The sequence below is a fragment of the Nelumbo nucifera genome, chromosome 4 (genome assembly GCF_055504915.1).
Source record: "Nelumbo nucifera cultivar China Antique chromosome 4, China Antique-T2T, whole genome shotgun sequence".
Lineage (NCBI taxonomy): Eukaryota > Viridiplantae > Streptophyta > Magnoliopsida > Proteales > Nelumbonaceae > Nelumbo > Nelumbo nucifera.
Genome location: NC_142652.1, coordinates 36,075,528 through 36,088,454, shown reverse-complemented (window position 1 = coordinate 36,088,454; position 12,927 = coordinate 36,075,528). Strand labels below are relative to the sequence as shown.

At 39.3% G+C, this 12,927-nt stretch overlaps 1 protein-coding gene across 3 annotated transcripts in view; it reads right to left on the bottom strand.

The window, feature by feature from the left end:
• Nucleotides 1-12,927, bottom strand: part of LOC104607409 (Tetratricopeptide repeat (TPR)-like superfamily protein) — an 89,453-nt gene that overhangs the window by 756 nt on the left and 75,770 nt on the right. For 2 of the 3 annotated variants that reach the window (XM_010273049.2, XM_010273050.2), the window contains 3 exons: nucleotides 5,769-5,831; nucleotides 5,603-5,668; nucleotides 2,008-2,580 (listed from right to left, as the gene is read on the bottom strand). In XM_010273049.2, coding sequence (XP_010271351.1) covers nucleotides 2,380-2,580; nucleotides 5,603-5,668; nucleotides 5,769-5,831 — 330 coding nt within the window. In that variant the 3' untranslated portion in view covers nucleotides 2,008-2,379. Of the gene's footprint in view, nucleotides 1-2,007; nucleotides 2,581-5,602; nucleotides 5,669-5,768; nucleotides 5,832-12,927 lie in introns of those variants that run through there. The other variant, XM_019199453.2, reaches the window with a different exon arrangement.

Below are 12,927 nucleotides of genomic sequence, written 5' to 3'. Positions count from 1 at the left end.
CATGAACAAGGTTAAGGTTCAAAATATCGATACGCCTGATATGCCTGTAGGGGCATATCGGGCGTTTCAATACTTTCTTTTACTTATTTTTATTTTTGTTTTTTCAAAACTGGTTCAAGGGAGCCAGTCTAGGACCCCTCCATCCCGTGAACCGGTCAGACCCCCGATACACCCACTGTAGGGGTGTATCGAAAAGGTCCCAAAACGATACGTAACGATACTTTGAACCTTGGGCATGAAGCCATCGAATGGCATCCTAGCAACAAACATGAAGATCTTGGTTTTTATTCGAAGTTGGCATAGAGTAGATACTGAAGACTCCTTTCCATCTGCTTTAAGCTGATGGTGCTGGTACTGATATTGGCTGAAAAATACCTGAATTTCGTTTGTGGTGAGGAAAAAAAATAGTACTGGCTACTGTGGCCATTAAGGTGTTACAGAGTTCAATCCATTAGTGCCCATTTGGGATGACTTTCCTGTAGCAGCTTGACTTAGAAGAGCTAGGTGGTAGCTCCATACGGAAAGCCTAGAAGTTATGTTTGGTAAAAAATCCAGAAAACCCAAATACTCTTTCATTCAGCCAAAAAATTAACTTTCCTGTGAAGTTGGGTTTAATGGCTTCTTCAAAGCAGTTTACTGAAAGCAGTTCAATCACTGAAATCCTTCCAAATGAGGTCTAAATATGGAGCTAAGATAGACCTGTGGTCATAGAATTCGGCTATGATACCAGAAAGATATGATGTCCAGCAGCACAGCTTTTGCCATGGAAATTTAGCATGATAACAGAAAGATATGCTACCAGAAAAAAACTTGTAACCAATCAGTAGTTATCAATAAAGTGGCAGCCAATCACGTATTTATCAAAATTCACATGGGTTTTGATTATTGGTCAAACCTCTTCTGGTATCATGTCTCTGGCAACAAAGATTTTTCTATGGTCATATTAAATGACATTTAAATTTCAAATCTACCCATATTAACTGTTTCAAATTGCTCTATTAATAATATGGTTTTATTTTACTTTTAACCCACATTAAAAAAAAACAACATTGTCTTGTAAAGCTTATAAAGAATAAAAAATGATATTTGAAATTAATATTTCATAAATATTAATTAAATTTAAATTAACTTTTTAAGTATATTCAACCTTTCCCAAATATATCCCTCCCAATAGTTTACACCTCACATAAACTATGTTTTTACAACTTTATAGTCGTTAGAACCTTAGATTTCGGTGAAATATGACTTTTCCTAAGGCTTAGTTTGGAACAAGTACAAATGCAAATATGTACAGTGCAAATACATATAAAATAATACAAATATAAGGTTTTGCACTCTACATATTTGCATTTGTACTCCTTCCAAACTGAGCCTAATGTATTTATCCTAACATTCCATTGTATCCATGCACATCCAAAACATAAACATATCCTGATATCCTAATATTATCTTTCTTATACTCCTTTTGTTGCTTATAGACTGTGTATTTGTTACCAGAGAGAAAAGAAGAAAAAAAGGATTGCACCATGCAGAACAAGGATATACCACTAACCATTCCTGTTCAAAGGGTTAAACTATGATACTGGGAAAAACTTATAACCAATCATCTGGTGTAATAGAAGTGGTAACCAATCATGTAATGGTCATCAAAATTCATGTGAATGTGGGGGGGTTGGGGGGAGGGGGTTGATTGGTCAAAGCTCTTGCAGTATCATACCTTTCCCGCATCATAGATTTACCCCTGTACCAAATTCTTACCAAATAAAGCATACCGGAGGAATGCTAAATGCAGACCACTTATTAAATGACATTTTAGTCAATACAAACAGTAAAATACAGTAGTTTTGTGCATCTCATGTGTTGAATATTAACCAGATTAGCTGTTGAGTTCCTCACGAGTTTCCTTATCATTCCTCTAGGATACAACCATTGGCCTTATTTATCATACGATCTCCATAAAACTGCTGACAGTAGTTACAAATTTACAATTATCTGTTGAGCAACAAATGTACAATGCCAAAGTGATTCTGGTATGGGATAAACAGTCTACCAGAGTACAATACTAGAACTGCTATAGTAGTCACGATTACAAATAATTTGTACATGTTAGTGGCTTTGGGCCAGGCCCATTCAAATATTTGCAAAGTCCAAGCCCAATCCCGACCCATGAACAGGTCACTGGCTTCTTATTGTCTCCCAATCAAGTCATACTTAACCTATAGATTCGGCTTCATATAAGCATCAAAGAAAAATTAATATGGTATTTTAAAAGTGCCTACTTTTATTTAGGGTAACCTTTGCGTGGGCCTGTCACCTTTTGGCAACAATATATACCACCATATGCATGATTTACAGTTTTAACTAAAATAAGCTGCATCATTACTTTCTATGCTTTCTCTTTGATGAAAGTTCAGTCTCAACACGATTGATTTCATCTTTAAGCTCTTTCAGAACAGTTTTTCTTGACTGCTGTATCCCATCACCTGTGCTCTCACTTATAAGGCCCAAGAGATGCTTCAAACATGAAAGGTATTCAGATTTGACTTCAGGAGAATTGGAGATTGACATCTGGATTCTAGGCTGCACAGATGGCATACTTCTGACAGTAAAAAACAGTACTAGATATTCTTATATTCAGCATTTCAAGTTTTTATATTGTTAATACGGATAAGAAACAAAAAACTCTATGAATTGGTAATTAGTGGACAAAGTTGTTAAGGCGTAGGTGATTACAGGCAACAGAAGGGTGCTTAGTCAACTAGGAAGGCACTTAGATGATAGAATTTTACATAATAAAAAATAAATTCTAGGTAAGTTCTCTAGTTTTATATACCAATTACCATGCATGAAATTGAAAAAAGCAGCAATTATCTTTGCCGATAACATTAATTTTCCTCTGAAAGTGTAGCAAATCATCAATCAGAAAGACAACATAAGAAGTATTTAACAGAGCCGTCCCATGTCAAATTTGAAATCAAAGGTTATCATTTTATACTAAATAAAAATTTAAAGATAAAGAATGGTAATATGGGGTGTGCAGCTTGGAATGGAAATCAGAAAATCCACCCTGATATCTATAAAGGTATCAAGCATAAGATAGGGAAGGGTAATAAAGTAAACTGGACTGATAAATGGGCTGCAGATAATTCATCTTTAGCTGATCTTTTCCCCTCTATTTAGTTTGGCTCTTGATAAGGATGCCATAGTTGAATAAAGCTTTGAGCAGGCTAAGAATGGAATTAGATGGGGTCCCGTTTTCAAAAGAAACTTAGATGATTGGGAAATTATTCCTATTGGCAGAGCTGTCTCTAATAAGTGCCTGTTCTTGTGGGGGAGTACTTGCATAAGATGATTGGTGCAAAACACCTACTTCCTCCATAAACACATTCAAGGAATGCCTAGCAACATTGTCTGAGTGAAATTGCTTAATCTTTTCGCCAAAATGTGTCAATCATTTAATAAAATATCATAGTTATTTGTGGTACTTCATCACGACTTTTTAGAAGTAGATGCACATGAATCTAGATTAGTGATATATGAAGCTAATAAAATATCGGAAGCCATCTAAAGAGAGGGGCCCCAAACATCAGAATGGACCAAATCAAAAGGAGCATGAACTTCATTCATTGAAATTGGATAAATTGCTTTCACATTTGACATACTCCACAAACTAAATTCTGACTTGAAACTAACTGAAACAACTCAGGAAATAATTCTTTCATAAGAAGAAAAGACACATGACCTAGCCTAACATGCCACAGATGCAACTTAGCTACTAACTTGTCATCCCGACCACTCAAAGTAGATGAATGCAGAGCTGCATTAGTGTCTCAATTAAAATAGTAAAGGCCCCCAAACTCATGAGCACTCCCAATCGTTCTCATTGCCAATTTGTCCTATAAAACACAATGAGTAGGAAAAAACTGCAGTTTAAGTTCTTAGTAAGTTTAGAAATGGACAATAAATTTGAGGCAAAGCTAGGAAATGAATAACAGACTTAAGGGAGAGATCCTTGCTGAGGTTTAGCTCCCCCTTAACAAAAATAGTGGAGAGAGAACCATCAGCTACTCTCACCTTTTCTTGGCCAGACAGTAGGTGATAGGAGGAAAACAAAGACGACATACGTCTCATATTGTCAGTGGCTCCTGAATTAATACCCAAGAGCTAAAATGTGTAAGACTAGTAACACTATGAGCAGAGACAATACTTGTTTTGCAAGGGAAGAGGATGCAAGGGGGGTTGTTCCTCAACTGGGCCATGGCTTGGCTAAGGATCTACTTCATCAACTGTAAAATCCAAGAAAGACCCCGAGGCAGAAGAATTAGTTGTTTGTCCTGTCACAGGAGCAACTCTAGATGTATTCTTCCGAGTCTCTGCACTATTACGCATGCCACATTTCCACTTGATGTCTGACCCTTCTGAGGCTTCTTATCCATAATGCAGCTGGTTTCAAATGGGGAATAGAGAATCTAACATGTCTCCTTAGTGTGTCTCTCAACCCCACAACGAGTACATTTAAGATTCTTCTTGTCAGTACTCTTTTCCTCCCTGTTGGCCAGTACTGATAAGCTGGTAGTTCTTGTCAGTACTTCTCTCTACCAGCTGGAGACTAGTTCTTCTTGTCAGTACTTCCCTCTACCAGCTGGAGACTAGTTCTTCTTGACAGTACTTCCCTCTACTAGCTTATCTCCTGCTGCTATAATAACAGAACCAGCCTGTACTCTGCTGTAACTCAAGTTCGATGTAAGAAAAAAAAAGGCTCACAGCAACAAGCCTCCAGCTGTAACACATTCCTCAGTTCACGTGTATCTTCCAGACCTGAGGAAATCTTTCTACAGCAATTGCCAGCTCCAGAAGTCTTGTTCCAGATCTAATCTAGGAGTGCCAAAGAACTAGTAGGGCATCAACTGGGCTGAAACTTTCCTCTTTGGTCCCTACACCCAAAGAGAAACTCTACGTACAGGCCCTCTTGTGTGCAACTGGTCAGAACAAGGGTTCTTTAATCAGTAACTAAAATAAAGGAGAATATAGAAGAAAGAGAAGAAGTAGGGCAAACAGAAATCAGGTTGTCAATGTTCTGATACCATGCTTACTGACCTGCAATGGTGATTAGAGCAAAAGAGAGAGATAACAGACAAGACACCCCCCCCCCCTTTTCAACTAGTGCTATGCATCTTTATTTTTCTTAATATAAAAGATTTTTATTAAAAATAAAGAAAAAATGAGATCCCCCCTTTCTCCTCCTCCTTCCTCCTGACCCCCCTCCTCTTCAGGAGGCTTACGCCTCCTTGTGTTCAGGAGGCTTACGTTCTGAACTACGCCTCACACCTCTAGGTAGTGGAACGCCTCACATCACACGTCCGTGTTTTAAAACATTGCTTACAATAAGGCACCTGCCTTGTGATTTCTATCGCCTAGTTGCCTAGGGAGACACCTTTTTTTTTTGTATAAGCGATTTTTAAACTGTTCACTGGTCAACACAGTAAAGAAATATAATAGATGAAAAATATTCCTTCTACTGAAATTTCAACAGGTGGACTCATAAAAATTGACAAGAAATTCAAATAGCTAGTTCATTTCTTTCATAATATAATGAGTATACCTCTTTGAAGGTAGAAAGACATTGTTGAAGTGCTTTCTCAGCCTCAATTATGCTTCCATGCTTTTCCTGTATTATTGAACAAGCATTAAGTCCTATATGAATAAATTAGATTACAATGAAAAGCAAGATGGAGATTAGTAGCTGTCATCAAGCCATTAATACTGACCTTAGGCTCCTGCAATTTCTGTTTGGTGATTTCTAAAAGCCCAAGAGCATCAAATGATTGCAACTGCATGAAATCACAAAATAACAAATACATATGAAATATGTCATACCACCAAAAAGAATTCATGAAGCTGATAATGATGCTACCAAACAAAAGTTCTTAACATAAAGAAGAGTTGACATATATTAAGAATATTTCTATCACATCTTTGATTCTGTACTATATCATCAGGAGACAATGTGATAAACAGATGCATATCCTTATTTGAAATATATATCCTTCTCTTGTCTTACAAGAATATCTAGTTCCCACTTTGCTAAAAGGTTACTGGGGTTTCGTAAAAAGAGCCTACAAACCCTTTGCAGAACAGAATTTGAAACATAGAAATGTACAAACTTTTGATCAGTAATTGTCAAAATGTCATTAGTTGATAAAGAATGCTGTACAGGTAGGATTGTACAACAGCCTCCTAATTTTGGGCAGGCTACTTACACCCTTCTGTTATTTCTTTCTTACACATCTCCCAGGGGAATAATCTCCAAAACAGTTGATTCCTTCCTACTTCCAATCTTGCTAGGGCATGAGCCACACTATTGACAGATCTTGGTGTCCAACTGTATCTGACACTCGTGCATCTTTTTAATGTCTTTAACTTTGTCTACAATCTCATGACCCCATGTTGTAATTTAAGAACCATCCTACAATAACATGGAAATTAATCATCTTCCACCATCAGGTTTCTATAGATTAGGAGTTAAGCCAACTTCATCCTTTATTGGACAACCATCAGTTCTGCCCCTGCAGAAACATAGAAACTGACAATAACAGAACCTGCAGAATCAGTTTACAAATGTAACTCAATTAATTCTTTCAATTCACACTTGGTGATTTATTAAAGCATTTGGGATCCAGTGCTAGAGAAGGTGAACAGGAAACTTGCTTCTTGGAAGGTCCAATACTTGTCTAAGGGTGGTAAGTTAACTCTAACAGGGAGTGTTTTAGCTAGCCTCCCAGATTACTACTCATCTCTTTTCCCTATTCCTTCAGTGGTGGCAGAGAAGATAGAGAAAGCTCTGAGGGATTTCTTCTGGAAGGGTTGGAAAGATAAAGAGAAGTTCCAGTGAGTTGGAATCGTATTTCTAAGCCTATTGCCCAAGGTGGATTGGGAATTCAGAGAGTCCAAACCTTCTTTTTTCATTTTTTTATCAGTAGAAAGTAGTTTTATTAATGCAACTTGAGGATTACAAGAAGGTGGGTATAAGATTCACCCCAACAGTACTAGAGTTCACAAATTTGCCCAAAACCAATGCTGTCAATAGGCCCTTGCTTTGCTAGAGTATCTACCATTCCATTTGCTGTTCTTCTTACCCATTTGAAGGAAACATTAACTCCCTTATTAAGCTCTCAATCTCCCTGAATTTGTACCGGAAAACCAAAGGGATTTGGGTTCTGCATCTTGTCCAAGAAATGGCTCAGGGCACAAGTGGAGCACAAATGTCCTATGGCTGTGGAGTGTGCAAGGGAATTTATAAGGTTTTTCCTGACTTGAAAGAAAGGTATCAAGAGCTGTTTGCCTTGGTGAGCAACAAAGAAGCAGTGATGGCTGATCATATCAGGCTCAGAGTAACTCCTACAGTTGGAATCCATCCTTTAGGAGTTTTAATGACTGGAAACTGCAGCAAGTGACTGACCTGTCAGCTCTGCTGCACACATAGAAAGTCAACTGGCAAGAATGGAAATGGTCCAAGTCAGATCTGATTTCAGTCAGCTCATTCTACCATGACCTATTGGTTTTTTGGATGAATGATGACCTATTAGTTGAGAAGGGCATTCCCAGTTAAGGGCATTTGGAGGAAAGCAGCACCATCAAAAGTGAAAGTTTTTGTTGGGTCGTGGCATGGGAAAGGTGTCTAACTAAGGAGATACTAGCCAGAAAGGGAGCCAATTTTCCAGACCTTTAATGCCCTCTTTGTAATGGGGACGTGGATTTATGGAATCATCTGTTCCTGTCTGTTTCGAATGCTGCTACAGTAGTCCGAACCAGGAAGAGAAGGAAGGAGAAGAGGAAGAAGAAGAGAAGAAGAAGAAAGAAAATAAGGGTCAGTTGAAATCTGTTGGATTCCTCCTACAGTCGACCCCCTTAATCTTCATTAGATTCTAATGATCTTTACAAAGACAAAAATGCCCTTACTTAAGTGTGGGGCAGAGTGACTCTAATAACAGTGCCACATAAGCAAGCTACTTAACAAGCATAAGAAGACTAAACTACCCCTATTCGGCACACTTTAACACTCCCCCTCAAGCTGGAGAATATATGTCATATAATCCCAGCTTGTTACATAGATAGTTCACTTTCCCTGAGCTTAGAGCTTTTGTAAACAAATCTGCCCACTGGTCATTAGAGCCCACATGTTCTGTATTTATCTCTCCAGCAAGGACCTTCTCCCTCACAAAGTGGCAATCAACCTCTATGTGCTTTGTTCTCTCATGAAAGACAGGGTTGGATGAGATATGGAGTGCAGCTTGGTTGTCACAGTACAATCTCATAGGTTTATCCATGTGAAATCCAATTTCTTGTAGGAGATTCCTCAACCACACTAATTCACAGGTAGTGTGTGCCATGGCCCTATACTCGGCTTCAGCACTGCTTCTGGCCACAACCGCCTGCTTTTTACTCTTTCATGTCACAAGATTTCCTCCAAGAAATGTGCAATAGCCTGTAGTAGATCTTCTGTCATTCACTGAGCCTGCCCAGTCTGCATCTGTATACCCAACTACTTCAAGTTTTCCTCCTGACCTATGCAATAGCCCACGGCCTAGAGCTCCTTTCAGATACCTCACAATTCTAAGGACTGCATCCCAGTGAGGTATACGAGGGTTCTACATGAATTGGCTCACCACACTGACTGCAAAGGAGATGCCGGGTCTCGTGATAGTCAGATAGTTCAGCTTTCCCACTAGTCGTTTATACCTTCCAGGATCTTCAAATACTTCTCCTGTATCACTACTCAACTTAACATTTGGTTCCATAGGGGTCTCATCCGGTTTTGCACCTAACAGTCCTGTTTCTTCCAATAGATCAAGAACATATTTCCTCTGGCACAGATTTACACCTTGTTTTGACCTGGAAACTTCTATTCCCAAGAAATACTTTAATGTTCCAAGGTCTTTTGTTTGAAAATGATTTTGCAGAAATACCTTTAGTTTGCCAATCCCCAATTTATCACTACCAGTAATGACAATATCATCCACATAGACCACTAATAAAATCTTCCCAGCTTCTGAGTCATAGCTGAACACTGAGTGATCAACCTGGCATTGCTTCATTCCAAAACTCTTCACCACTTCGCTGAACTTCGCAAACCAAGCACGTGGAGATTGCTTCAACCCATAAATTGCCTTCTTCAGTTTGCACACCTTACCATCCTCCCCCTGAACAACAAACCCAGGTGGTTGCTCCATATATACCTCCTCCACCAGATCACCATGGAGGAAGGCATTTTTTATGTCAAGCTGAAAGAGAGGCCAATCATATATAACTGCTAGGGAGATTAGTACACGAACAGAACCAATCTTAACCACCAGAGAGAAGGTCTCCATGTAGTCCACTCCATACAACTGTGAGTAACCTTTAGCAACAAGTCTAGCCTTCAGAAGCTCCACACTACCATCTGGCAAGTATTTCACAGTATACACCCATTTACAGCCCACAGCATGCTTATCAGGTGGGAGAGTAGTAAGTTCCCACGTTTGAGTATGTTGAAGAGCAGAGAGTTTCTCCTCCATTGCCTCCCGCCATCCAGGTGAACTAAGAGCTTCTTGAACATTGTTAAGTATGGAAATAGAGGACAAAAGTGAAACAAACTGGCGATGTGAGGTAGAAAGATGAGATAATGAAACAAAATTGGAAATGAGATGGAGGGTAGAACTGCATTTACCTTTCCTTAAGGCAATGGGTAGGTCAAGGTCTGAAGGTTCAGTAATAGGAGCCATGAGAGGATCTGCAGATGAGGTAGAAGCTGGAGGAGGGGCCGGTGTCGTTTGACGTGTATACACTTGTCGGATCGGTGGTCGTTTGGTGGTGACCTGCACTGGATGAGGTGATGAGTCTACTTCCACAACAACATCTGGAACTGGATCACTGACAGGAAGAGGAAGAGGAAGTGAGGGTGAAGACGAGGATGCATCAGGACTTGAGAAGAAGGATACAAACTCAAAAAAGGTGACATCAGGACAAACATAGCACTTTCGGGTAATGGGATTATAACACTTGTACCCTTTTTGAGTCCGAGAGTAGCAAAGGAAGACAAATTTAATTGAGCGTGCATCTAACTTGTCTATTCCAGGACTCAGATTGTGGACAAAGCACACAGCCAAAAACACGAGGAGTTAATGGAAATGGAGGTAAAGTGGGAAACAAGATAGAGAAGGGGGACCGACCATGAAGAATAAAAGAGGGCATCCGATTAATGAGAAAACATGCAGTGAGTACAGCATCACTCCAAAACCGTTTAGAAACATTCATGTGATGAAGCATAGACCGAGCAGTTTCAAGAAGCTGACGATTCTTCCGTTCAGCTACCCCATTTTGTTGAGGGGTGAATGCACATGAGGTCTGATGAATAATGCCATACTGTTCTAAATACTGTTGAAATGAAGTAAGAAAGTATTCACGACCATTATCTGAACGGAGAACTTTGATTGGAACACCAGATTGTGTGCGTATTTCAGCATGGAATTTTTGAAAAATGGAAAATAATTCATACAGCCCTTTCTAGGGCAACAATGAACCTAGTTCTCTAGGTTCTGATCGATACAAGTAGCTTCTTGTAGGGTTTCTACCCAGAAATATCAGTAACACAAGAAGAAGAGATAACCAACCTTCCTTTGAGAATATCAACCAACCATTCACTTCTGAAGTCACTTTTCTTGATGAAGAAGGTTATGCACAGCAGAGAGAGACGACCTGTGATGTTCCAGACCTAGGGCGAACCAGTTTTCTCCATAGACTGACTAGAAATGAAGGAGGAGAGTCACAAACACTACTGAGGTGCTTTACCAACTGAAGTAGGTCAGGAGCATGGCTCTGATACCATGTTTCGAATGCTGCTACAGTAGTCCGAACCAGGAAGAGAAGGAAGGAGAAGAGGAAGAAGAAGAGAAGAAGAAGAAAGAAAATAAGGGTCAGTCGAAATCTGTTGGATTCCTCCTACAGTCGACCCCCTTAATCTTTATTAGATTCTAATGATCTTTACAAAGACAAAAATGCCCTTACTTAATTGTGGGGCAGAGTGACTCTAATAACAGTGCCACATAAGCAAGCTACTTAACAAGCATAAGAAGACTAAATTACCCCTATTTGGCACACTTTAACACTGTCTCTTCTAAAGTGTGGCATCATTTTAGAAAGGCTGTCCCAGTTTACAGATGTTTTCTTGCATGGTGCAGGCTTTGTTTGCTGGCTGGCTGCTGGCAAGTCCAAGAGATGTCTAAACAAGGTCAAGCATGCTGGGCTGTGGTACCATTAGCAATCCTGTGTGCAACCTGGAGTGAAAGGAATAGCAGGATATTTTTAACAGAAATTTAGTCCAGAGGAGGTGGTACTCAATAATGAAACCAACATGATTAAAAGTTGGTTGGTTTCTTGTTCTTGTTTTAGTGGAGATGATCTATCATCACCTCTTTTGAATATAGGTAGTTTTGTGGGTCCTTGATGCTGGGGTAATTGTACAGAAATCTTTATTCAGGACCATACATGTATACTTCTTTTTTTCAGTTAATGCATTATGCTTTCTCTTAAAAAAAATGTCCAAGAAACTGCAAATATGAATGCAACAACCATTTGTTTTTGAAGTTATCATATGGACTCACATCAGAAATCAGATTATGGGTTGACCATCCACCAAAAAAGATTTGGTTAAAAAATAAAGCACACTGCTAATCAGAGATATAAAAAAAGATCCTTTATTTGGTGGAGATGAATGCCAACTAGGTAGTGCCTAAAGGATTTTATTCAAGGTGACCTACCAATGAGAGGAACTTGAAAGAAAACAATAGAGCCATAGAATTGGCTTCCTCCATGATCTAAATACGTTAGGATAACAATAAAAGATTTTTGCACATTGATAACCTATTAGTGCTTGAATTATCAACTTGTAGAAGCCAACACTAAATGAATGTTTGACAACGACCTGATCCTAGCATTAATAGTCTTAGATGAATGGAACTGCACCTAGAGAATTGCTTTGTAGGGAAAACGAGAAAAAAGAGGAAATAGAAAGAGTAGTGGCTAGGGGAAGAGACAGAGGTTGAAGAGGGAGGCATGCCTTGATGTTTTACCTTCATGTCTCATTGAGGGGCTTATAATGGAGTTCTTAGTGTGAACTGTTTGGTTGCTGGTCATGCAAACTTTTAGTCCCCTGGGCTCTCATGCAAGCTTTTAGTCCACTCTTTTGGTTGCTGGTCAGGATCATTTAAGGAGTGGTTCTTGAGATCCTTTGGGCATGAAAAGCTTGGTTTTATCTATATCCTTGCATTATTTTTGTTTTTTGCCAAGGAGTGGGTTTTTGCCTCTTCCTTGCATAGTTGTCAAGGCACCTAGGTAACATGGCAGTTTTGGGGGGTTAGCATACCCAGGCTACCGCCCCTCCCAAGATCCCAATAACTGGGAGTCTGGGACCAACATTGGGTAATAGCCTTTTTTTTACCTAAATCGCATCACACCAAGTGTTTAGAGAAGGTGCTCACTCAACCCATTAGGTACATGCCTAAGCCACAAGGCAGGTGACTAGGCATCTAAAGATGCTACACGGGCCCTTTACAACATGCTCAACATGTTTTAATTGGTTGACTTATTCTATTAAAATAAACATGATATGTTGAATAATTACTACTACCATATTGCAATGTTATATTTGGAATATTGAAATTAATATATTTAAATGCCTGTGCTTGGCACCTCATGTACAGAATTATTCAATTTTCTTCATAATTAGACCTGTTCATGGGTCGGTTAGCCTGATGGCCCGGCCCCGCCTGGCCTGTTATTTTTCGAGCTTGGACAAAATTTCAGGCCCGCGGACTCGGGCTTGGGTTTTAAATACCAGACCAGATCATTTTTTGAGCCAAGCTCGGGTTTTTTCATATAAGCCCGGCCTGA